General features: G+C 44.5%; 1 protein-coding gene across 6 annotated transcripts in view; it reads right to left on the reverse strand.

Moving 5' to 3' along the window:
- Positions 1-13,420, reverse strand: part of PHKA2 (phosphorylase kinase regulatory subunit alpha 2) — a 74,030-nt gene extending 60,610 nt beyond the window's left edge. For all 6 annotated transcript variants that reach the window (XM_056861883.1, XM_056861880.1, XM_056861882.1 and 3 more), the window contains exons 1-5: positions 13,325-13,420; positions 8,980-9,138; positions 8,049-8,096; positions 5,652-5,820; positions 521-603 (exon numbers count right to left, since the gene is read on the reverse strand). In XM_056861883.1, coding sequence (XP_056717861.1) covers positions 521-603; positions 5,652-5,820; positions 8,049-8,096; positions 8,980-9,138; positions 13,325-13,402 — 537 coding nt within the window. In that variant the 5' untranslated portion in view covers positions 13,403-13,420. The remainder of the gene's footprint in view (positions 1-520; positions 604-5,651; positions 5,821-8,048; positions 8,097-8,979; positions 9,139-13,324) is intronic.
- Positions 13,421-25,486: the final 12,066 nt, after the last annotated feature.

Below are 25,486 nucleotides of genomic sequence, written 5' to 3' on the forward strand. Positions count from 1 at the left end.
CTATTGACAGGCCCTTTGACTAGTGCTCCATAGTACTCAGATCTGCCATTTGGTTTATTTTTTATTTATTTTTTGCAACTATGAAGATAAAATTCAGTCATTTTGAGACCTCCTTTAATACCATAAAAATCAGATAACTGATTGATTCACATTACAGTGTATGTAAAGTGCTGTCAAGTCACAGACGACTTATGGCGCCCCCTGCAAGGGGCTTTCAAGGCAAGTGAGAAGCAGAGGTGCCTTCCTCCGCAGAGTCATCCTTGGTGGTCTCCCATCCAAGTATCAACCCTGCTTAGCTTCCAAGATCTGATGAGATCGGGCTATATTCTGTCACCTTATCTCCCATTAACATTATTACCAACATTTTATTTCTTCAATAATTTCTGTTTTACATATTACTAATCTCCAAGAGAAAAAGAAATACAAAATAAAATTTCCTGGGATTTGGTTGATGATTCAAGACATTCATAACGTTTACTTGAGATGAATAATAAATGAAAACTAACTTGAACATACTTACAGCAACTTTGTATGCAGCCTCTATGTAAAACACAAGGTTCTGTATAAATGCAACTTCATCAAGCGTGAACACAATACGCAGTCCTAATTAAGAAAGAATAACAATTATACTGTCTTACATTAACCTCAGTGACACTGAATTTGCACCTGAAGGATGTCTTTTCTAGTATAGTTGAACATAATATGAAAGAAGACAAACTATTTGTATGCATTTTTTACTAGCTTCTTTTTACCTTGATGAAGATTCAAGCAATAAAGTAAGTTTTATTTGGTAAAAAATCCAGAGGACAATACACATTTACTTCTCAGTTGTGGATGGATTCCTACTTTCTAGCATCAGAGTCCAATAACTGTTTAAACCTTACCCACATCTATTTATTCTTTGCTTGGTCACAGGCCAGTTGAACAGTTAACTAAGGAAAATTCCATAAGAAATATTGCTTTTAAATGATACAACAGTAAGTGCTGAAACAACCATATGCTTTGTGGGTAGTCATTCATCTGTGGGAAGAGTGTCCTTGGTAACACCTCACAAATATGCACTGACATGTGCTCAGGCACAGAAATTAAAGTATTCATGGGCAAGTAAGTGCTATGCCTTGCAAAATACTGAACCAAGAACAACCCATCATAATCACATAAAGATTAAAATACCACAGTATTATAACACTGCCATCTTTCTAAGGAAGAGCAACATTGTAATTACCAGGTAGGAAAAAAGTATAAGCTTTTATTATTTATTTATTAAAACATTTATATCCTGCCTTTTCTTTTGGTTCAATATTTAAAACAACCCCAGCTAAAACCAAGAATAAAATAACAAGCCCCCAATCCCTTTCCCCATCCCTCTTAAAAGATTTCTGCTGTTCAAAACCCCTCAATGCCCTGGCAAGCAGGCAGATCTTGCAATGCCTCCTGAAGGTATGCCAAGGAGGGGGCCCCCTCTCACCTCTTCAGGGAACCCATGCCACAGAGCCAACGCCATGAGGAAAAAGGCCGGGCTCTGGTCAATGGCAGACAGGCCTCCCTAAGTACTCAGATAGCTAACAGACGGCTACTTGATGACCGTAGTTGTTGCACAGGGACATATGAAAGGAGACAGTCTTTCAAATATGTGGGTCCTAGTTCATGATGTAAGCTCTAGTCCCGTGATAATCCCATAAATAGACTTCAGCAGACAAACAGTCCAAAGAAAGCTTGATTTATTAGAAAATCCACAGGTAACAGAGGCCAGGAGTCAAATGGACACTAGTAAAAGCTATGGGTACAGCATAGAGCATATATAGAAAAGCCGTTAGGAGAGTTCCCAGACACTGGGAGTCTAAACACACTATTTACAAGGCATGGAGCTGGCCTTGGTCTGCACCTGGGGAAACCACAACATTCCTTTCTCAGACCCATGCCTGACACATGAAGGGCTTTAAAGGTCAAAACCAGCATCTTGAATTGAACTTGGAAACAGACTGACACTTAAGTGGGGGGACTGAGCCTAAGCAGGCAGCTGGCCCCTTCCCTGGGCATCAGTAGTGTGCCCGACGAGAGGTAGGCATATATGCCACATCTGGTGGCACAGGGTGGCCAGTTGCCCACTTTTCTTCTATAGGAAAAGAATAGCCGGTTTCTCTTTGCTGGGTGACATCAGTGGGGTTTTGTAGTCAGATGACGACCATGAGAGATTTTGTGTGCCCTTTCAGTTCCGGCGGTTCCTGTAACAGTGCAATCCTGGCACTATCAAACCCAGCCAGAGCAAAATACTAACTATATCTTTGTTACGCTGCAGAGGTGAGCGTGGTGTAGGGGAAACCTTCACCTTTAATAGTATAAATGCCTGTTAATAAAAGAGCTTGTGTGTGTGTGCCTGTTAGTGAGTGGGCTTGTGTGTGTGTGTTTGCTAGTGAGTGAGCTCGTGTGTGTTTGCTAGTGAGTGAGCTTGTGCGTTACTGCTGAGCAGTAGGTGCAGTGTGAATAGGAATTTGTTCATATTTTTTTCAAGCTATAGTCCGGCCCCCCACAGTGTTTGAGGGACAGTGAACTGGCCCCCTGTTTAAAAAGTTTGAGGACCCCTGTTCTAGAATATCAGCCTTTCCAACCAGCATTACGTCTGCCTTGTCTGGATTCAGCTTCAGTTTGTTCTGCCTTAGCCACCTGACCATAGCCTCAAACCACTGGTTCAGAACGAAGACAGACACATCTGGAGGCCTGGATAATGAAATATCTTCATATTTCATTATGAAGACAGACACCCAACTCCAAAGTTCCAGTCAATCTCACTCAGCAGCTTCATATATATATTTAAGAGCATGGGTGAGAGAACAAAAGCCTGTGGAACCCACAATATAGATTTCACCCAGTTGATTCTGCACCTCCGGTGGAAACTCTTTTGTGTCTGGTCAGATATAAAAGAGAGAAACCACCAAAGGGCTATGCCCTTAATGCAAACTCCCAAATTCAAGCTAGTGGATAAGAATGGAGCGGTCAAGTATATCAAAGGCCGCTGAGAGGCCCAACAGTACCCACAGGGAAGATTGTCTCTGTCCAACTTTAAATGAAGATCGTCCACCAGTGCAACTATAGCCGTCTTGGTACCAACTCAGGCCTGAAGCCAGATTGAAACGGGTCAAGGGCAGATGGGTCATTCAGGAAACCCTGGAGCTGCTCTGCCACCACACACTCTATCACCTTCCCTGGAAAAGGTAAATTGGAGTCTGGCCTGTAATTAGCCATCTCATCCCTAACCAATGAAGGGTTTTTTTGCGCAGAGGTCTAATAACTGCTTCCTTCAAAGGCCTAGGGAGAGCCCTCTCAATCAGGGAGGAGTTGTTGATTTTCACTAACAGCTCCAATCCCTTTTCCCGAGAAGATTTTAAAAGCTATGATGGGCATGGGTCCAGAGCACAAGTGGTGACCCTCATAATTCCAAGGACCCTGTCAGCATCCTTATGCAAGATCATGCTGAAACTATCCTTAACGAAACGACAACCAGGCAGTTCTGACACCTCAGGTACTGGATCTGCCCTTAACATGGCCTCCAAGTCAGAATGGATGAGAGAGATCTTGTCAGCAAAGAACCGTGCAAAAACATCACAGTTGGGGACCAAATTTTCATCACCCATAGGGTCAGACTTAGATGTTATCAAGTTAAAACCCACTTTAAACAATTGAGCTGGACAAAATTCTGCTGATGCAATGGTGGCAAAGAAATCTTCTTCACTGCCATCACCACCATCTCAAAGGCCTGTAAATGGGCTTTATGATGTGCTCTGTCTGATTCATCGCAAGCCTTCCGCCAACGTTGCTCTAGTGGTCTTCCAGTCCACTTCATGTCACCCAGCTCCCTAGTAAACCAAGGAGCCTGGGGCCTCACAGAGCATGGAAGTGGACACCAGAGATCAACTGTGTTTATGGCCCCAGTCAGCCCATCATTACTGTCAAGAATATGCAAGCATGCTGTATTATTTTGACAGGACAACTGAGAAGGAGCTGTCAGTGAGAGGATAGATCCACTTAATCTAGCTGATGCAAGGTGTAGAAATGACTTGCCCCAGCAGAGTGGACTGGAGAGAACTGGATGGAACCGGTAGTATGATGCAATACTCCAGGTGGCCAGGCAATTATCTATGCATGAGATATGTATATAAGTGGCATGGCCTCTAGGGCTCAGTGTTGGGGTGAATATACTGACTAAGCCAGCGGCTCTGCTGAATTGTATATAGAGCTTTTAGAACTGCACTGTGAATAAACTAGCACTTTTGTAGAAGCTACCGTCTGGTGGAGTTTCTTGGGCATCTGATTAAACCCGCTGAACCCGCGATGAAGCTACAAGAGCCTGCACAGAGTCACCGGGGAAGCTCTCAAAATCCCCAAGAGCCACCTGGAAACCAGAAGGATCCATCCATCTCTGCGGGCGGACCACCCAAATCAGTCCACTGCCCATGCAGGGAGGAGGACTGTGCCTTCAGAAGACACTGATCTGACCATGACAAGGGCCAAACCTCCAGCTCCCTAATCAGATCACCGGCAAGCCTCTCAGTGCAGAAAAGAAGGCCCAGCGTATGTCCTTTTTTCACGTGTGGGGCCCATTACAATATGAGACACGGTTGTCACAGTGGCCATGAATCCTGAGCCTGACCCGACAAGGCAGCCTCTGCATATATGCTGAAAGCCTCGTAATCTAGATGGACGCTACAACCAGGATCCCTAACTCGACCCTGGTGCCCAACACAAGGTGCATATAATCAAAGCCGGCCTCTGTCTGCACCGGGCACCTACTGATGGAGAAATGTTCATAGAAAAGAAATGCTATCCCACCCCCGTCCTCCTGTTCGAGGATGGTGAAGGTAAACCCAGCTGGTGTGAGCTGTGTCACAGTGACCACATCAGCGTCATCCAGCCAGGTTTCAGTCAAGCAAGCCAGGTTGACCTTCTCCTTACACAACAGGTCAGATATTGCTGGGTCTTGTTTTTTACAGACCTGGCATCGCACAACTCCAAGGTTGAAGTGGAGCCACCTAACAGAGCGTCCCCACCCACATTTTGAGAGAAGAGACATGAAGCAAGCACCATTACACCTTCCTGGATGTCTTCCGGCACCAACACTCCTCCCACCACCCATATCTCCCCATCCCACGCACCACCTCGATCCAAGATGGAACAATACTCTAGCGGGAAGGCAGCCAAGTGCAAGTCCCCTACCCCAGACCCCCACAACCACCACTTACAATAGATGCCACATAGGGACGTGCCAGAGGGACAGCCCCCTCTGGTGTCTCCCTCCAGTGCCGCCCATGGCACTGTCCTCGACAGGAAAGCTGAGTTATAAAGACCAGCTGAGCTGGAAGGGGCTGGCTGCTAGCAGAGCTGAGTCAGCACGCTGGCTTCTCCAGTGCAGTCAGTGTCACCAATTAGCCACCCAGGATTCTTCCAGCAGTCAGTCTCTTCAGTTTGGCCTCTTCTCACTGACCAAGTACGGCTGGCAGTAACAGGAGGGTGGGAGAACTAGAGTGATACTCTTTCTCTTCTCCCCCAAACTGCCAGGACAGCATCAGACACTCCCGCTGCTTCATTATCTTCTGATTAAAACAGCATTGTCCTTAAAAAGGAATTCCAAATCCAAATCACTCCTTTTAGCTTACCAGAGGCTGTCATCTGAGCCAGGAAAAGAAGATAAAGTGAAGTTGCATCTACTTGCAGATGTCCCCATTCATTATCGGCCACTACAGTACCACAGGTGGCTGTGTTATATTTGGCATGCAGACAGTCGCTGGTACTCTGTGTGTGCTTGAACTTCTCCACCTTATCTACCTATAAAAAACATACGTTTTGAAAGAAGCTCCTAAGGCACAAAAATCCACCGAATCACAGCTTCCAAAAAAATACTCAGTAGGGTTAAATTTCATAGGCCTTAATACCTCAAGACTCTCTAACAAAACCTTTTCTCTCTATCAAAGCAGCCTGGGTAAATGTTGACAGGAGATCAACAAATTCCTACATCAGTCTACGACTATATCATTGTTTGGTCCCAAGACACTTAAGCTTACTTCAGCCTTTAATTTTTTTTTTGGGGGGGGAGCATAAATAAAAGTTCAGTTAGATGATCAGGGGCACTTTACAAAACATTATGAAGATTGGGATCGCTAACAAAGCAACCAACATAGTGGTCAGCATTTGAGACTGGCAGTGTTGAGTTCTTAACTCTCAGTAATCAAACAAGCATGTATATTTGCCAAAATGGTGAGTGTCAAGAGACTGGCTTGCCTAGCAGTCGCTTGGTTTTTCAGAAACATTGGTTTAGGATTGGGCCTAAAAGATCATAGAAGCTTTTCTCTCTCTGGGAACTCGAGGACATGTTAACTGTAGTTTCAGGGAGCAAGCCAAACGAGAAATGGGAGTCTGACACAGGTGCTAGTGAAGTCACAGGGCCCAGAGGTTTCAAGGACAAGAAACCGGGAGCAAGTTCTGCCTACACATACCATCTCGTTAGTGCAAGGACCCTTGAATGGGGGGAGGTGGCTTGCTTAATTGGGCCTATGTACAGCTTCAGAGCACGTAGTGTCAAGCTGGCAACACACTTGATTGGTTAAGGTCATCAGGCTAGCAACACAATGGTCTACTAGAATCATGCCAACCCAGACAGTTTGGAATAGAGGAATATTCTTCATTCTAGTCTTTGCCCTTTGACTGGATCGTATCTGCCTTTGGGTCACCTCTTGATTTTGAAACAGGTGGGCCTTGCTGGCCGGAGCACCTGCCTTGGACTTTGAAGCTCTATTTGGACTCAGTCTGCTCAGGTAACTTCTGGATTAGAGAACCTCTGCTTGTAAAAGTGCCTTACATTAGTTATTTAACTTTTATTGTTTTATCCTTGCTGTTCACTGCTCTTATATTGTATATCACTACACATTTCTTTTAATAAACCTTATTAATTAGCGTATTTTTCGCTCCATAGCACGCACCTGACCATAACATGCCCCCCCCCACCAGCTGGCCGTCGGGGCGGAGAAAGCCAGCTCGCGCTGGAACGATGCGAGCCGGCTCTGTGGACCCGCCTGCCTCCCAGCTGGGAGGCGGGCAGGGAAAGCCGGCTAGCATCGTTCCAGTGCGCCCAGTTGGCTCTGTGCGCCCGGGGCGCACAGAGCTGGCTGGGCACGCTGGAGCAATGCGAGCCGGCTCTGTGCGCCCCGCCCACCTCCCAGCTGGGAGGCGGGCGGGGAAAGTCGGCTCGCTGTTCCAGCGGCTCGCTGGAGCCGGCTCGCATCGTTCCAGCGCACCCAGGCGGCTCTGTGAGCATATTCGCTCCATAACACGCACAGGCATTTCCCCTCACTTTTGAGGAGGAAAAAAGTGCGTGTTATGGAGCGAAAAATACGGTATATTTTGTGGTGTTCTTGGGTTTCGGGCCTTCAGTCTGACTCCAGTACTTCAGCCCTTATGGAGCGCCCCTTTAACATTCCTTTTAAGGAGACACATTCTGCCAGGCCTATGGTTGAAGGCAGCAAGTGTTTCCATCGTAGCTGACCTCCCTTCCCCTGCCTTATGTGTTGTTCTGAGTTGATTTGTGTGTCCTGATTGCCACTCCTCCAGGCTGGCTGCTGACCCTTGTGTCAATGTAATAGGCGCCATTGGATTTTAGAGTCAGTTTTAGAATTGTGGGTTTAAACTGTCAAACTGCATCAATTGTAACTTAGTATAATTGGGAATTGTATCGTAAGATGATGTTTTATGATGTGAGCCGCTCTGAGCCCGGCTTTGACTGGGATAGAGCAAGATATAAATCCATAGATAAATAAATAAAAATGAGTAATGTCCAGGCTGACCTATAACAAAATGCCCTGTTTGGTAACTGAAGGCGTTTCAAAGGCAAGAGAGAGAACAGTGAGCTATAAATAAACAAATAAAGACATTTGACAGTTACAGGTACTGCTTCATTCATCCATATCCTCAACTTCTCCTCCTGCCCTTCATATCCCAAACTGCAGTCATATTATTAGATTTGGTCCCGCCATTGATTTTAACCCTGTTTGTAAGCTTACCTGTCTCATCATGCATTGCAGAAGTCCCCTCATCAGTTTCACAACGTTCTGTAAAATATAATAGAAGAAAAAAGAAATAATCTTATCACTTTCATCAGCTATTCTGACCTTATGAGGTGAACCAGTAGCCCTCTTCAGATGATATGTCAGGGGGGGAAAGAATGTCTGCGGGAATCAGGAAGCTATTTGCACCCCCGCCGACATATAGGAACAATTTGCAGTAAGTTCAGCCCCGAGAACTACCCCCAGCACCGATTCTCCTCACCACCACTACCCACTTCTCTGTCCCACTGAAATGCATCAGTTAACAGCGAGGGAAAGAAGAAAGGCTCTACAGCAGTGATTCCCAACCTTTGGACTGTAATGTATCATAAAAAAAACTATTTAAACTATCTTTAGATAGATTTTTCCTCAAAAAGTATTTCATTTTTAAAAGATCCTATTTAAATTAAAAAATCTAATTTAAATTAAAAATCTGATTTTTAATTAAAAAAATAATTGATTTTTATCCACCCTGTTAAGATGTCTTGCTCATCACTGTGTACACAGAATACTTAATTTTTCTCATAGGCAATACAATGCCTATATCCCAAAATCTATTCAAGGGTTTTGTTACATGAAAAGCTAGAGAAGCAGCTTTTTCAAATATAGTCTACTCACCATTGACTTCCCTTCAATTCTAAAGTTATAACGCCACCCACATGACTTAATGGGAGTTATCATGAGCTAAGATGACAGATATCAATCCTTGATGAAGGGAACGTTGACTCGCAAAAGCTGACACCTTGGAAAACTTGTTGATTTTTTAAAATGCTACTGGGCCCAAATCTAGCAAGTCAAGCCCTTGGCAGACACCGCATGTTGCTGCAGACTAAATAATAAAAGCTGATCCTTGGTCCACTAAATTAATTAGTAAGAAATAAAGACATACTTGCTCTAGTTCATAAGCTTTGGCTTTATCTTCATCCCGGTCTGCGTTCTTCCTGTAGGCCATCCCCAGGCCCCACACAGCCAAAATGCTGTAGATGTTGTCTCGGACCCAAGCATCCTTTTGCTCTGTGCTGGCAGAGAGCAGTCCCGTAACTGGGTTCTGAAAAATAAACAAATATTTATTTATTTTAAAAGATGGCTGAGATCCTGTCCTGTAGTGGCTAAGCAGTAGAGGTATGAACCAAGAAGCCTGCTATTCAAGTATCAATTTTATTACAAAATGAATTAAGCAAACTGTAATCTTACCCTAATCTCACATGCTTACAACTATAACTGGCCTACATTACAAGCTCATTGTAAGGATTAATAAGTAACTATGTGAAGCGCTTTGTCAAGAGCTAAGTAAATCTAATTATTATTGTCTATGACAGATTATGTGACAAAAAATATTTGGATGTCACAACAATTGTTGGTAGTTTTGCTGCTACACACAGTATTAGTTTGGTGTGGAAAGCGCTATCAAGTGGCAGCTGACTTATGTCAACCCTTATAGGGTTTTCAAGACAAGAGATGTTCAGAGGTAGTTTGCCACTGCCTGCCACTGTGTAGCACCCCTGGACTTCCTTGGTGGTCTCCCATCCAAGTAGTAACCAGGGCTGACCCATCTTCACTTCTGAGATCTGCCTGGGCCATCTAGGTCAGAACAGGATTGGTTTACATAAATAATTTTTAATAAAACTGTCACAGTAAGGGAAAGGTACGACACAGTCATCTCGCACTGCACTTGGGTATAAGTAAACACAGAAGAATTACTGGTTGTTTGTTCTCTTAGACTATAATATATATAAACAGTTATGATGAAGCTTATATGATTCAATAGTCACAGATATATCCACATTACTTACCGTATATACCCATCTTGACTGTAAAAGCTGTACCAGGAGAAAGGTTGGATGTTTCCAAACCATGCTATCCTTGGTTCATCAGATAAATGTGTACAGGTGCTAGTGCTGGAGCGAATGGGGATATATTTATACCCATGGAAGGAAGCAGGAAGCTAGTTTTCACTGTGCCTGGCAATGTCTGGGAATGGCTTGTCATTGCCAGTGACAAAGGCTTGATTGCTTTAGACTGGATTAGGAACCAGAAGGAGAATAGAACCCAGAGGTGAGGCAGATCTGAAACAATATCTAGGTACTTTTGGCTAAGTATCAGAGCATTGTGCTATAGAATTGGAGATGAAGGTGAGGCTGGAAAGGATCTGGCAGGGTGAGTCAGAGGGCTACTTGATGAGATTACAGTGTCCATGCGAATGGAGTTGATGAGATTGGCAAGGTGGGTCTGGTCTACTGCAGGGGAGCTAAAGGGATGCTAAAGAAGTTTGTCTTCCTCTCTTTATCTCTTGGTGTTCCAAGAAACACCAGGTGTCCTCCCAAGGGGAAACGGGGTAACTTTGCCCAGTCAGCTTCTGTCACTTGGCACAAACAAGATGGATGCCAGGACACCCGTTTGTCTCTGACTATACAGCAGTGTGCCCATCCTTGCACACTAACTCCAGTCCTGAACACCTTGCTGGGTGCACCAGGGTAGCCTAGGGCTGTAAGCTTACCACAACATTAGAGAATATAGTGATGACCACAGGCATGGACTGTTTTAATGGGGATTCATGGAAGATAGGTCTATCAGCAACTAGAAGCCATAGTAATTAAAGGGAACCACCACATTCAGAGGCAGCAAACTTGTATGCCAGTTCAGGCGGCAACATCGAGGAATGCCTTGGCTTCTATGCCCTGTTGTCGGCCCTCCAGAGTAATTATTTGGCCACTGTATAAGATAGGATGCAGAACTAGATGGACCACTGGTCTGATCCAGCAGGGGTCTTTTTATGATACTTTACTAAAGTCCAGCTCACAATGCTATTCTTACATAAAATTTGTGGGGGGGTTTCCACGTCAAACAAAAGCAGAAATATACCACGTTTGACCGATGAGTATCAGGCTTAAAAAAGAGAGAGAGAGAGAGAGAGAGATGTGATTCTGTCTCGTACTGTATAGAATCCCAACAGGGCTCCACAGAGCTTCTTTTCCTTCTCCCTTCCATGAGTACACCATGCAATCAGAGCAGAAAACCAATGCAAGTTATTTACATTTGGAGAATGAGATGTTTGCAAGAATCAGAGATGAAAGGCTCATGAAAGATATCCACAGATCTCCTGTTACCCTTGTAATCTTGTTGCACTGCACTTGAAAGTAATAGGGGGAAGGGGGAAAACAGGACTTTACTGAGCCCTGTCAGCAGCCTTTACAAATGGGAGTTAACACCCATGCTGCAAGTGAATTGTGCCAAGGTATGTCTTTCTATTGTTTCTATTTTAATTTAATTGATTTTATTTTAACAGCACAAGTCTGCGCTCAAAAAGGCAGAGTATAAATGAAGTAAACAAAAATGAATGCCTATATGAAACACTATTCAAGAAAAATTCAAAATGTGTAGATATAACAGAAGAGTGTGTAACAGTTTTTAAAATGGCAAAACCCAGAACTGATTTGGGTTGCTGTCTAGCACACAGGTAGGCTGAATAAATCTAATTAAATAATTGGGATTTCAGCTTTCTAATAGTGTACAGAATGTCAGTCACTGGTTCTGTTTTGACATTACATGGGCTTAGTTGTGGTGTTCACAGAACAGATACTATGCTTGACACTTTGCCTGTAGGACATTAACAGGTACAAGAGTGGTCATGTGAGGCACTTTCTTCTTTTGTACTTTTTCACTTCAGTTATGGTTTTATGCAATGTTCCACTGCCTTCAAAAGGATTCCTTGTATGAACATATTTCACGTTGGATCTCCGGGATATCGTCTTGTCTAGGCTTTTTTTTAAACCTTTTTTTCAAAGTTTCTGTCTAAATTAAGTTAAAAAAATTACTATTCTGGGAATTACACCACAGCAGCTAAGAATGCCTGTTTCACGCACCAACATGATTTACCCTATTCTAAGCATATGATTTGCAATTTATATGCATATTCTAAACATCTTTGTGTGGCATGGATGTTATCTAGGAGCCAAAACCTGGATCTAGGTCTTTTACATACCAACTTTTACAAAGCTCAAGGTTGTTCCTTTTTTAGCCACACGGTCATAAATACCAGAAGTAATTAAAATGAATGGAGTAACACTATGGTTATATCAGTTTTATTAAGGACAGTATGTAGTTTAAAGGCCACATCAACCAGGATAATTTTCAAACAGATCTCTTCCAGTGTAGAAAAAACATGCCTATCATGTACAAACGCACAAATATCTATTCATAATTATGTGAAAGACATGTATTTGCCACTGAGGCTGTATGCTTAATATCTGGGAAAGTGATGAAGAAAAATCTTATTATGCATGCAAAGTATTAATGATTACTAGTATTAACAGCACTACTGTTAGCTACTATTATAACTAGACTATACTAACAAGGTAGTATAACTGGAAAAATGCTCTGCCATTTACACTGCAATGTATCATCACTATGTGAATATAGTATTAAAGAATTTATTGATATAAGCTTATCTGTATCTTCATAGTAGCTAGATGTGCTGAAACACAAAAACTAGAGAAAAACGCACCTCCACAGATTGCAGAAGGCCAAACATTCCCCACTACAGTCAATTTGGGCTATATCTAGATATGATACCCAGAAAAGCCAGAGAGAAGCTTAGAGCGGGAGACAGAATGCGAACATTAAAAGCAACTCTTCTCACTCAACAAAAAGGTGACTGGTAATTGAAAACCAGGAGCAGCTGCTGCAAAAGTTCACTCGACTGGAAGATCATGGAGGACTGAAGATGAGAGCTCTCTACCCCTTAGGTGACGCCCACTGTCACCTTAAAAAGGGGGGCAATATGCCCGGCTGCTCAGCTTGTCTTTTAACCTGCCAGTACCTTTAAACTATTCAAAGCCCACTCACACTCTTCAAAAAACTTTGGAAGAGACCTAGAGAATTACTCAGAAACCTAGGCTCCTGCCTGGCACTATTTTTACCTGGTATGTTATATGGTTTTATGAAGTCTAACAAGAACCAAAGAATCATTGTAAATTGAACTGTATGTTCCTTACAATATGCTGGCATTCGCCCACAAATACTCACAATTTTTTTCAAAAAAATCATTCTTATGTAAATGATTTCCCCACCCTCCAATATTCTATACACATACCTGAAGTAAAATTTAAGCATTTTGGGGAGCAGAGCAAAAGGTTAGTATGCTATACACAGCCAACAGTGATTGATATTTTTTTTAAAAGAGTATAAAAAGTGACAGAGTTAGATCAAGTATAGCTTGCTAGAGCTGCACTGACCTGATGACTCAGAATGGTCTGTTGAACCAGCCGACCGTAGCCATCTAAACGGACTCCAGAGTTGCTCCTGCTCCTCATCTCCAACTCTTGAAGAAGAACAGTATGTCTGGCTGGAGGAAGCCTCGGTCTTTTTAGCAGTCCTTAGCACTTTCAGCTTCTTCATCCATCAGAAAGCTGAACCTTGACTCCTCTTGGCAACGGACATCTTTGTTCCAAATTAAACAGTCAACAAAACAGGAATTACAGAAGAGTTTTCCCTTTTGCCTACATACAATCTAGAAGTCAAAATGACACAGTAGCTGCAATCCTACAAAATCTAACCAGGATTAAGTTGCTGGAACTCTGAGTGAAATTTGCTTCTGAAAAACATAGTTAGGATCAGAACTGGAAGTAAACCACACAGGTATAACTTGCCATCTTAAACTATTCTATACAATCCTATTCCTCTATGGAATGGAATAAAAGTATTCCAAATGGGAACAAATGTTTGCAGTGATCAAAAAAGGCAATGAAACCCACAAACCCCATCCCTTTACTCTTTTCAATATTATCTCTTTCCACTGGTCCTCATAGGTCACACCCACAGCTCCGCTCTTACAAGGTGCTGGACAAGTTACTCATATTGTCAGTCAGATTTACGAGGACATATGCACAATAGTCAGGAAAGCGCTTGGGAATTTTAGGCCCTCTTCAAATTCAGACTGCAAACTCTACCAAGACAAACAGTCTCCATCTCCTGATTAAATGAGGCAGCTGAGACAGCTGATGGGGGAGAGGGGCAGGACAGCCCAGAAGACAGCTGGCCAAAGACATCTTACTTGGGGTAATAACACACATGGAGCTGGATATAGTAAACAAAGCTATGCAGAACCGGAGACCAAAGTACCCTCCTCGGCCAGGCAAATGGCCATAGACAGACACGATAGAGAGAACCAGCCATGAGAGACTCTTGAATAGATGTAAGGGGACAAATTATGCTCCTAGCACTGTGGCTGAGGTGGTCCATCACAAGAACCCCAGTAATTCAAGCACTGATGGTTTGCCATTTTATTTTTCTTCACGTTTGAATGTCACCTCAGTCTTGCCTGGATAGCAAACACGGTCCTGATAAACACCCTACTTCCACCCCCACTTCTCTCTCCTTTATACCAATGACTGAATCCAAAAACACTGTAGGCCTTGACTTGAGGCCCCAAGGCCCAAGCTGACTAGGCAACTGCCCTTGGGATTCCAAACTCCCATGGGTGCCTGCCTCAGCACTGTAAACGTCTGACAGCGCTTTGGGGTGTATCCAAACTTCACTGCTTGTTTATTGGTGAAATGTTTATTCTCATGTAACCTAGTGAACAATTCCAGTAAATCTGGTTTAGTTGCGATTAATGAATATGACGGATCATTGATATTAAAAACGACAAGGCAATAGTATCTAGGAGATCTGGGAGTCTTAGTGGACCACAAACTGAACATGAGTCAACAGTGTGATATGGCGACTAAGAAGGCCAATGCAATTCTGGGCTGCCTCAATAGGAGTATTGTGTCTAGATCAAGGGAGGTAATACTACCACTGTCTTCTGCATTGTTCAGACCTCACTTGGAATACTGTGTCCAGTTTTGGGCTCTACAATTTAAGAAGGATGTTGACAAGTTGGAGCGTGTCCAGAGGAGGGCGACCAGAATGGTCAGAGGTCTGGAATCCATGGCCTATGAGGAGAGACTTAGGGAGTTGGGTTTGTTTAGTTTGGAGAAGAGAAGGTTGAGGGGAGACACGATAGCCATGTTTAAATATTTGAAGGGATGTCATGTTGATGAGGGAACTAGCTTGTTCTCTGTTGCTCCAGAGACTAGGACATGGAGTAATGGATTTAAACTAATAAAAAAGCGATTCCACCTAAACATTATGAAGAACTTTCTGACAGGGAGGGCTGTTCGATGGTAGAATGCGCTGCCTCGGAGGGTGGTGGAGTCCCTGTCTTTGGAGGTCTTTCAGCAGAGGCTGGATGGCCATCTGTCGGGAGTGCTTTGATTGTGGGATCCTGCATTGCGGGGGGGAGGGTTAGGGCCACTGGGGATGTGGGGGGGAGGTAGTTGTTAATTTCTTGCATTGTGCAGGGGTTGGACTAGATGACCCTGTTGGTACCTTCCAACTCTATGATTCTATGACTCATGAGCACCTAATTCCAAGGATGCTGTTGATGTTCTGAACCAATGCTTGGAGTAAGTAATGGGCTGGTAGAGGGTGAACAAGATGAAACTTAATCCTGACAAGACAGAGGTAGTAGAAAGGCAGACCAGGGACTTCAGATCTCTCCTGTCTTGGATGGGGGTATACTCCCTTTGAAAAGCCAGGTTCAATAAAGAAGTAGGATCCTTTCATCATATGTGGTGAAAAAGCCAAACAATTTTGGGAGATGATATACAATGAAATAAGGTTGATTTTACAACTAAATATTCCTAAAACACCTGAAATGATGCTACTAAGTATGATACCGGACACTATTTTTACTCATCGAACCTTTTTGATATATGCCACCACGGCTGCACGTGTGATTTTTGCAGCTAAATGGAAGATTGGCGAGATACCGACAAAAAAAGACTGGATAAATAAGATGCTGGAATTGACGGAGATGGCGAAACTTATAGCTTTGATAAACCAGATTGATAATGTACAATTTTGGGGGGAATGGGAGGCGTGGAGAATTTATTGTGAAAATCAATTTTTGATGGGACCATTTAAAGGATATTCTTTGACGTAATCTCTCATATATACTTTGTATCATGATTATACTAAGATATTGAATGAATAATACTAGATAAGTATATATTCATTCAATAATATGGGGATTAGTTTTGTCAGCAAAAGTATATACAATTTATTTTTAGATGGAAGAGAGTGAGGGGGAAGTCACTTTATGTTTAAATTAGTACTTATAGGCTTTTTATTATTCTCAGTAACTTTCAGCATTAAATGTAGATTTTTATATGGATGTATTAAATGAAAGAATATAATAAAAATCTTTTTTTATTTTTTTAAAAAAAGAAAAGCCAGGTTAACAGCTTGGTAGTGCTGTTTAACACAGTGATGACCTTAGAAAACTTGATGGCTGCGGTGGTTTGGAAAGCATTTGCCCAGCTTCGGCTGCTGCATCAGTTACATCCATTTCTGGGTCAGTCAGATCTAGCTATAGTGATCCATGTCTTAGTTACATCTAGACTGGACTACCGCAATCTGCTCTACTTGGAGCTACCCTTGAAGAGTGTTTGGAGGCTGCATCTATTGCAGAATGCTGCAGCTAGACTGCTGGCTGGGACCAGTTATTGGGAGCATGTGCCACCGATACTACAGCAATTACACTGCTACTAATCAGCTCCCAAGCCCAATTCAAGGTGTTGGTTTTGACCTTTAAAGCCTTACATGGTTTGTAATTGGGGTATGCAAAGGAGCAAATTCTCCCATATGTTCCTGCCAGGGGAATTAAGATCACCGGGAGAGGCCCTCCTGACTTCCCCATCAATCAAAGAAGTGCATTAGGGGGGTACATGAGAGAGGGTGTTTTCAGTGGCAGCTGCATGATTATGGAACCACCTCCCCAGAGAAGTGCTCCTGACCCTCTCACTGTTGATCTTTCGGAGGCAGCCGAAGACAGTTTTATTTAGGATAGCCCTTGATTAAAGCAGACCTAAATTGTGATTTAAAAAAAATGTTTTATGTACTTTTTATTTTTTTGGTTTTGGGTTTTTTCATGGCTTCACGTATTTCATTTATATTGTAAGCCACCTTGCTTTTTTTAATGGTTTTCTGTGTTTTATTTATCTTGTAAGTCACCTTGAGCTCCATAAGGAAGAAAGGCAGCTAATACATGTTGTTGTTTAAAAAACAAAATTAAATGAATCTGCTTTATACCGAGTCAGACTATTTGTCTATCAAGGTTTCCGTCAACTGTGTCTGGCAGCTACTCTCCAAGGTCTCAGGCTGAGGTCTTCCACATCACTTTTTCCTGGAAGATGCCATAGATTGAACCTGGAACCTTCTGCCTGTAAAGGAGACACTCTACCACTAAACTATTGTCCCCTGCATACTCTTAATATACTTATATACATTGTTTAATATACTACTGTCACTATGCTGCTCAACATATGAAACACCCAGAGAAGGACCCAGGGGGAACACATTTTAAATTGCCTAGGCCAGCAAAAAGTTGGACCAACACTGTGTGGATTAATAGAAAAGGGCAAGAGTCCAGTAGCACCTTAAAGACTCACAAAAATATTTTCTGGTAGGGTATGAGCTTTCGTGAGCTATCGCTCACGAAAGCTCATACCCTACCAGAAAATATTTTTGTGAGTCTTTAAGGTGCTACTGGACTCTTGCCCTTTTCTATTACTGCAGACCACTGGTTCCCAACCAGGGGTCCATGGACCCCCAGGGGTCCGCGAGAACTAAATTAAGGTCCGCGAAACAAAGTTATAAACCCATAATAAATTAATATTTTCAATTATAAGTTCTCTATTATAAAAAAATATATATTCAAATATTATTCTAAGTTTAATGTTTAACTAACAGTTATGATTAAAGTTTATTTTCAAATTCTCAGAATTTTTATTTTGAACCTTGGGGTCCCTGCACAGAACAAAAAAGTCCTAGTGGTCCTGGTCAAAAAAAGGTTGGGAACCACTGCTGCAGACTAACACGGCTACCCACTGTGAATTAAAGACAGATGGATTCCCATCCTAGCTGTATCTGAAGAAGTGAGCTGTGGCTCACGAAAGCTCACACCCTGCCAGAAAATATTTGTGTTAGTCTTTAAGGTGCTGCTGGACTCTGGCCGTTTTCTACTACTGCAGACAGTCTAACACTTCGAAGGGAGCTGTGGCTCACGAAAGCTCACACCCTACCAGGAAATATTTTTGTGAGTCTTTAAGGTGCTCCTGGACTCTGGCCCTTTTTTACTACTGCAGACAGACTAACACGGCCACCCACTGTGACTTAAAGACAGATGGATTCACATTCTAGCTGTATCTGAAGAAGTGAGCTGTGGCTCACGAAAGCTCACACCCTGCCAGACAAATATTGTTGTTAGTCTTTAAAGTGCTACTGGACTCTTGCCCTTTTCTACTACTGCAGACAGACTAACACGGCGACCCACTGTGAATTAAAGACAGATGGATTCACAATCTAGCTGTATCTGAAGAAGTGAGCTGTGGCTCAGGAAAGCTCCTACCCTGCCAGAAAATATTCAATATAGGAAACTCAACTGTAACACTGTAACACAGCTCACTTCTTCAGATTCAGTATCTGAAGAAGGGAGCTGTGGCTCAGGAAAGCTCACACCCTGCCAGAAAATATTCAATATAGGAAACTCAACTGTAACACAGCTCACTTCTTCAGATTCAGTATCTGAAGAAGTGAGCTGTGGCTCAGGAAAGCTCCTACCCTGCCAGAAAATATTCAATATAGGAAACTCAACTGTAACACTGTAACACAGCTCACTTCTTCAGATTCAGTATCTGAAGAAGGGAGCTGTGGCTCACGAAAGCGCACACCCTGCCAGAAAATATTCGTGTGAGTCTTTCAGGTGCTGCTGGCCTCTGGCCCTTTTCTCCTCCTGCAGGCAGACTGACCCGGCGACCCACTGTGCAGACGGATACGCTGCTTGAGCGCCCCAGTGTTGGTTGGCACGTGAAGGTCCAAACCCATGATTCCCCAGCACAAGTCCCTACGTGATGTTCTCAGCTCCCTCTCCCTCCCTCGCCACAAAGAGAAACCGCATTTTATGAACGTCCAAGCCTTATATCCGAAAAAGAAAACGTGGTGGTGGTGGTCGTGGTGGTGGTGGTGGGGGTGTCCTGGTGTGGGGGGGGTGTCCTCCAAGGTCATCAAGTCCAACCTTCGCTGCATTGCGCTCCCAAGGCAGAGCATGAACACCTACGTGCAAGCGCCCCCTTCCTTACCTGCTCCAGGGTCCCTATCGGTGTCCATCCTCCAGGGTGGCGGCGGTGTGCAGCTGCTCCTCCGCTCTCGGCAACTCGCAAGGAAGCAACCACGAAGCCTCAGCCGCGGGGCTTCCTCGTTCTCCGGCTGCTCCCCGCGGCAGCCCGGAGCCCAAGCCCTGTTTTGCAACCAGCTGGCTCTGCAGCGGGGCCGGAGCCCCCAAAGGCCGCTCGAGAGGAAGGGGGCCAGGCTTCTCTGCCTGCACAAGCCTGGCCTTGCAAGCACACCCGGCCTGGTTTATTATTCTTATTTTCAACTGGCTGTTTCTTTAGGCGGCTGCCAGGACCTGGTTGCTGGCTGCCTGCCTGCCTGCCTGCCTGCCTCCCTCCGGGTTGCGAGCAAGGCCAAGGGAGAGAGGGCGCGGGAGGGATGCAGAGCGGCGTTTTGCATTGAACGGTAGAAAAGGGCCAGAGTCCAGCAGCACCTGAAAGACTCCCACAAATATTTTCTGGCAGGGGGAGGAGCTTCCGTGGGCCACAGCTCACTTCTTCAGATACTGAATCTGAAGAAGTGAGCTGTGTTACAGTGTTACAGTTGAGTTTCCTATATGGAATATTTTCTGGCAGGGGGGTGAGCTTCCGTGGGCCACAGCTCACTTCTTCAGATACAGCTAGGATGGGAATCCATCTGCAGTAGTAGAAAAGGGCTAAGAGTCCAGCAGCACCTTAAAGACTCCCACAAATATTTTCTGGCAGGGGGAGGAGCTTTCGTGAGCCACAGCTCACTTCTTCAGATACAGCTAAACTGTGAATCCATCTGTCTTTAAGTAGAGGAGAGTGAATTCAGACAAGCATTAGTATGTAAACGTTAACAGTATGTCAATGTGAGTAGCAGGCGTGATGGGATGAGGTGTGGTATGCAGAAGAGTCGGTGATGTCCAGGGGAGAGATGGGTGTGGAGAAATCAGCATTGGTAATGAGCCACAAACGCAAGGTCTTTATTCAGCCCAGGTAAATGCATTGATGCTATTTGCAATCTGCTTTGAGTCCCGGTGAGAAAGGCAGACTTCGCTAAACATAGTAGAAAAGGGCAAGAGTCCAGTAGCACCTTAAAGACTAACAAAAATATTTTCTGGCAGGGTATGAGCTTTCGTGAGCCACAGCTCACTTCTTCACAGTGGGTAGCCATGTTAGTCTGTCTGCAGTAGTAGAAAAGGGCAAAAGTCCAGTAGCACCTTAAAGAATAACAAAAATATTTGCTCACTTCTTCAGATACAGCTAGAATGTGAATCCATCTGTCTTTAAGTAGAGGAGAGTGAATTCAGACAAGCATTAGTATGTAAACATTAACAGTATGTAAATGTGAATAGCAGGCGTGATGGGATGAGGTGTGGTATGCAGAAGAGTCTGTGATGTCCAGGGGAGAGATGGGTGTGGAGAAATCAGCATTGGTAATGAGCCATGAATGCAAGGTCTTTATTCAGCCCAGGTAAATGCATTGACTTTAGTTTGAATATCAACTGTAATTCAGCAGCAGAGGGATGCAGAGCGGCGTTTTGTCATGAACGGTATTCAGGGAGGAGGAAGCAAAACAGCGCGGGGCACATGCTTGCACAGGGAGGTTTTGAAATGCCTGAAATCATTATATGCTATGGGAAATGTATTCTTTGATTTGAAATATATTCTTTGTAATCAATAAGGTATAATCTGCACTTATGAATATGCCCTACTCAGTGTATAAGAATTGGCATCTATGGTTAAAGTCACACCAAGCACATATATGTTAAAGGCCTTGAGTATAAGAGGCCCAGCTTTACTAGTTAGAAGCTAATTAGAGAATCCCTAGAAGGCCCCAGTATGCTTTCATAAGCTGGCTCCCCACTCATAAGGGCCTGCTAGGAAAACTCCCTTAGTTAGCCTTGGCAGCTGCCAGGGTCCAAGATAAGAAGAACTGCAGTAACTTGGGATCAAACAGAACAGCACCTGACACTGAAGGGTCTTCTGCTTATTAGTGAGCATGAGATCATCACTTTCTCTGTATCCGCCTTCAATTCAGTAATAGATTATTCTAATTCAGGGGTTCCGAGTATTGGGCATTTGGGTCCTTACGGGTATTACGCCTCTGTAACCACCCATTACCAAAGTCTATATTCATGCATGCAATCCTGTGATGTGGGTGTGAATTGTCCTGCGCTTTGGGCAATTTTCACCAGGCGTTTTGTGTATTGGCCAATAAAACAAACTGCTTTGAATCTTCAACCTCCTACTGTTTTATTGTTATTGGGTATTGATACAATAAGACAGGCTTAACAGTTTTGCCTAGGATTTGCCACTCCCTAGATGCACGCTTCCCCCGTCCAAATCCTCAAAACTCAAAAATAAGCCCCCGTGCAGAGTTCTAAGAATTCGGATGGGGAAAATGTGCATCTAGAGATTTGCAATTTGCAAGATCTGAGCAAGGCTGTCTAAGAGGGCATTTTGGAGGACTTTCATTCATAGGTTCGCCATGAGTCGGAAGCGACTTGAGGGCACTTAATACACACATAACAGAGAGCGGCAAATCCAAGGCAAAACCTCCCGTGCATAAATGGCCACAGTTGTGGCGTAAACTGCAGAAGGGATCGAGTTCCCACCGAGATTTCCCGCTGCCGTGGGGTAACACCTCCATCCGGCTGCCAGGTTCATCATGTGAGATAAACCCACATATAGTGCAATTCGAAACATGTATTTTCAGAAGTCCCATTGAGTCCTTATTCTAAAATTAGTGTGCCTAGGCAGGTAAACCCAGTGTTTTACAGCTCAGTGCTAAAGAGATTACACACTTGTAAAACCGTGGCTCGGTGGCAGTCAAAGCTCTGCTCATGATCTGAGTTCCATCCCCCCCGGAAGTTGGGTGATGTCAGGCTGCTATCTCGGTTTCAGTATTGTTTCTGTGTCTGTACTGTACTGTCTAGCCTCAAGGTCGACCACACATACCAAGGCCTGGGAATGCTGCTCCTGGGAAAGTGTACTCTATTTATGTGTGCTGCTGCTGTATAATCTCCCGCCATTTACTGCCTTATATTATCGTTCAGCTAGTGAGACTCTCATAGCTGCCATAGTCCCCTGTATGCACTGTATTGCCTTTTTGACCAGTAAAAGCCATCTGCTTGGACTCTATATGACTCTGTGGTGATTTCTGGTTCGAAGGGTCAGGAGCTTACATGCCTTGGTATGCAGTAGACAACCCTTGGTATGCAGTAGACAACCCTTGACAATGCCTTGGTATGCAGTAGACAATGCCTTGGTATGCAGTAGACAATGCCTTGGTATGCAGTAGACAATGCCTTGGTATGCAGTAGACAATGCCTTGGTATGCAGTAGACAACCCTTGTTCTACCCCCACCAACTTGAGAAATGCTTTCCAAAACTTGGAAACAAAGCCACTGCCGCAGTCACAGATTATTTTGCGCGGAAACGAATTTAATTTGAAGATATGTGATACGAAGAGGCGGGCCAGTTTCTGAGCAGAGGGGATCCCTGCGCATGGAACTAAATGGATTTGCTTGGAAAACAAATCAGTAACAACCCATAATACAGTTTTCCCCCCGCTGAGAGGGAGATCAGTCATAAAGTCCATAGCAATCACTTCCCAGGGTTTGCTGGGTGTTTCTAGGGGTTGCAGTAACCCCGGGGGTTTACCCTGTGATCGTTTCACTGTGGCGCAAACAGGACAGCTGCGAATAAAAGAGTCAACATCGGAACGCATTCCCCCCCACCAAAACTGTCTGCGCAACAAGTGGAGAGTTTTTAGAAATCCAAAGTGTCCAGCTGTTTTTGCTCCATGAGCTAAGTGTAAAACGTCTTTTCGGAGTGCTTTGGGTACATATAATTTTGAGTTCTTGTACCAAGAGCCCCCCTGTTCTATTACTCCAGGGGGTAGGGTGTGATTAGAGCGTTCTGAAAGGCAGTGGTCCCGAAGGGTATTTAAAAAGGATTCGGAGATGGGAACCTTGGCGGGTACCCCCCCCCCCGCTACAGTGGTTTTAGGACTTGCGATGGGGGTAGTGCTTACGTGCGGTGGTGCAGAGATTGCAGGCGGCAGGGCAGCCGGTGGGGTTGGAGGGGTGGAATCGCCGGTTCGTTGTTGTTGCGGAGGCGGTTGGGTAGTCGATTGGGTTGGAGGAGTTGGAGAGCTGGGTCTGGGATGTTGTTGTTGAGATCGAGTTTGCACGGCTAGTACAGGCAGGGCTCCTCTTTGCGTAGGGGTGAATAGAGAGTCGGTTGGTCTCTCGAGTTTTACCGGGTATTGCGGCAAGCGGGAGAGGGCATCTGCGAGAACGTTTTGTTTTCCAGGAACATGTTTTAGGACGAAATGAAACTGAGCGAAGAATTCCGCCCAACGTTGTTGTTTCGCCGACAGTTTATGGGACCCTGTGAGGGCAGCTAGATTTTTGTGATCGGTCCAAACCTCGAAGGGAATTTTGGAACCCTCCAAGAATTGTCTCCATAGAGTCAGTGCATGGTGAACGGCCGCTGCCTCTTTCTCCCAAATGGGCCAGTTCAATTGTGCGTGCGCAAATTTTCTCGAAAAGTAAGCGCAAGGGTGAAGGAGACCATCCGGACCTTTCTGGAGGAGGGCCCCTCCCATAGCTACATCGGAGGCATCGACTTGCACAATAAACATTTGGTTTGGGTCTGGGTGCTGTAGTACGGGTTCGGATGTGAAGAGACGTTTGAGTGCTACAAACGCGGCTTGACATTGATCAGTCCACAGGATTTTTGCAGAGGGCAAGGTAGACGCGCTTGCTTTTCCTTTGGTTTTTAGGAGATCAGTGATGGGTAGAGCCACTTGGGCGAAGTTAGGGATGAACCCTCGATAAAAGTTCGCAAACCCCAGAAACTGTTGTACTTGCTTGCGGTTGGTGGGGGGAGTCCAATCGAGAACGGCTTGGACTTTGACAGGGTCCATGCGAAGACCTTGGTGGGAGATAATGTATCCTAAAAACGTGAGCTGGTTTTGATGGAACTCGCATTTAGCCAGTTTTGCGAAGAGTTGGTGATTGCGCAGGCGCTGCAGAACTTCTCGGACCAGAATTACATGCTCTTCTATGGTTTTTGAATAAATAAGAATGTCGTCCAAATAAACCACTACCCCGCGATACAGTAAATCATGAAGGATTTCGTTGATAAGTTGCATGAAGACCCCCGGGGCCCCTTTTAATCCGAACGGCATTACGAGGAATTCATACATCCCAAAACAGCTAGAGAAGGCAGTGAGGTGTTCATCTCCTTCTCGGATGCGGACTCGGTAGTAAGCTTCCACCAAGTCTAACTTGGAGAATACCCGGCCCTCCTGTAATTGTCCCAAAATATCAGAAATTAATGGGATAGGATAGGCGTTGGTTTGGGTGACTGCATTGAGCTTTCTGAAGTCAATGCACAGACGAAGGTCGCCCTCCTTCTTTTGGACGAAAAACGCAGGGGCCGAGTTCGGGGCATTCGATGGACGAATGAACCCTCTGGCGAGGTTTTTGTCTAGGAAGTCTCGGAGGACAGTACGCTCGGAGGCGCTCATGGGGTAAATCTTGCTTTTGGTTAATGTGCAGTCCTTGACCACCTCAATTGCACAGTCCGAGACCCGGTGGGGGGGCAAGGCATCACATTCTTTAAGGTCGAAAACATCTGCAAAGTCCTGATAGACGTTAGGTAGGATTGGAGGTGCTGGGACCTCGGAGGTTAAAGCTGGGACGGGCGGATATAACAGCGCAAAGTTTTGCCGGTGTTGGTCGCACATGGGACTAGCGAAGGAGATAGTGTTTGTTTCCCAGTTAATACTGGGACTGTGTCCTTTAATCCAGTTAATACCCAAGACCACTTCAAAACGGATAGGGGCTATAGTGAAGTCTATTTGTTCCCAGTGGGAGACAATTCCCATTGCCACCCCTATGGTGCGGTGATCAACTGGACCCCCCTGGAAATGGCTCCCGTCCATTTGGGCAAATTGGACAGGGGCGGGTAAAGCCTCAGACTCGGCTCTGAGTGCAGCAAAAGTGGCTTCGCTTATGAGAGTGCGACAGCAACCGGAGTCGATGAGTGCTTTGACGGGTAGTTGGGGGCCACCGTTAAGGTGTTGTAAAACTGCATCCACGTAGACGGTGGAGTCCACTTCTTTGATTTTGGTAGGAGCATTTGGTTTAACAGGAGGATCTGGAGAGGTCTGTGGAGACGCTCCATTCACCACAGACCGGAGCC

The sequence above is a fragment of the Euleptes europaea genome, chromosome 16 (assembly GCF_029931775.1).
Source record: "Euleptes europaea isolate rEulEur1 chromosome 16, rEulEur1.hap1, whole genome shotgun sequence".
NCBI classification, from domain to species: domain Eukaryota; kingdom Metazoa; phylum Chordata; class Lepidosauria; order Squamata; family Sphaerodactylidae; genus Euleptes; species Euleptes europaea.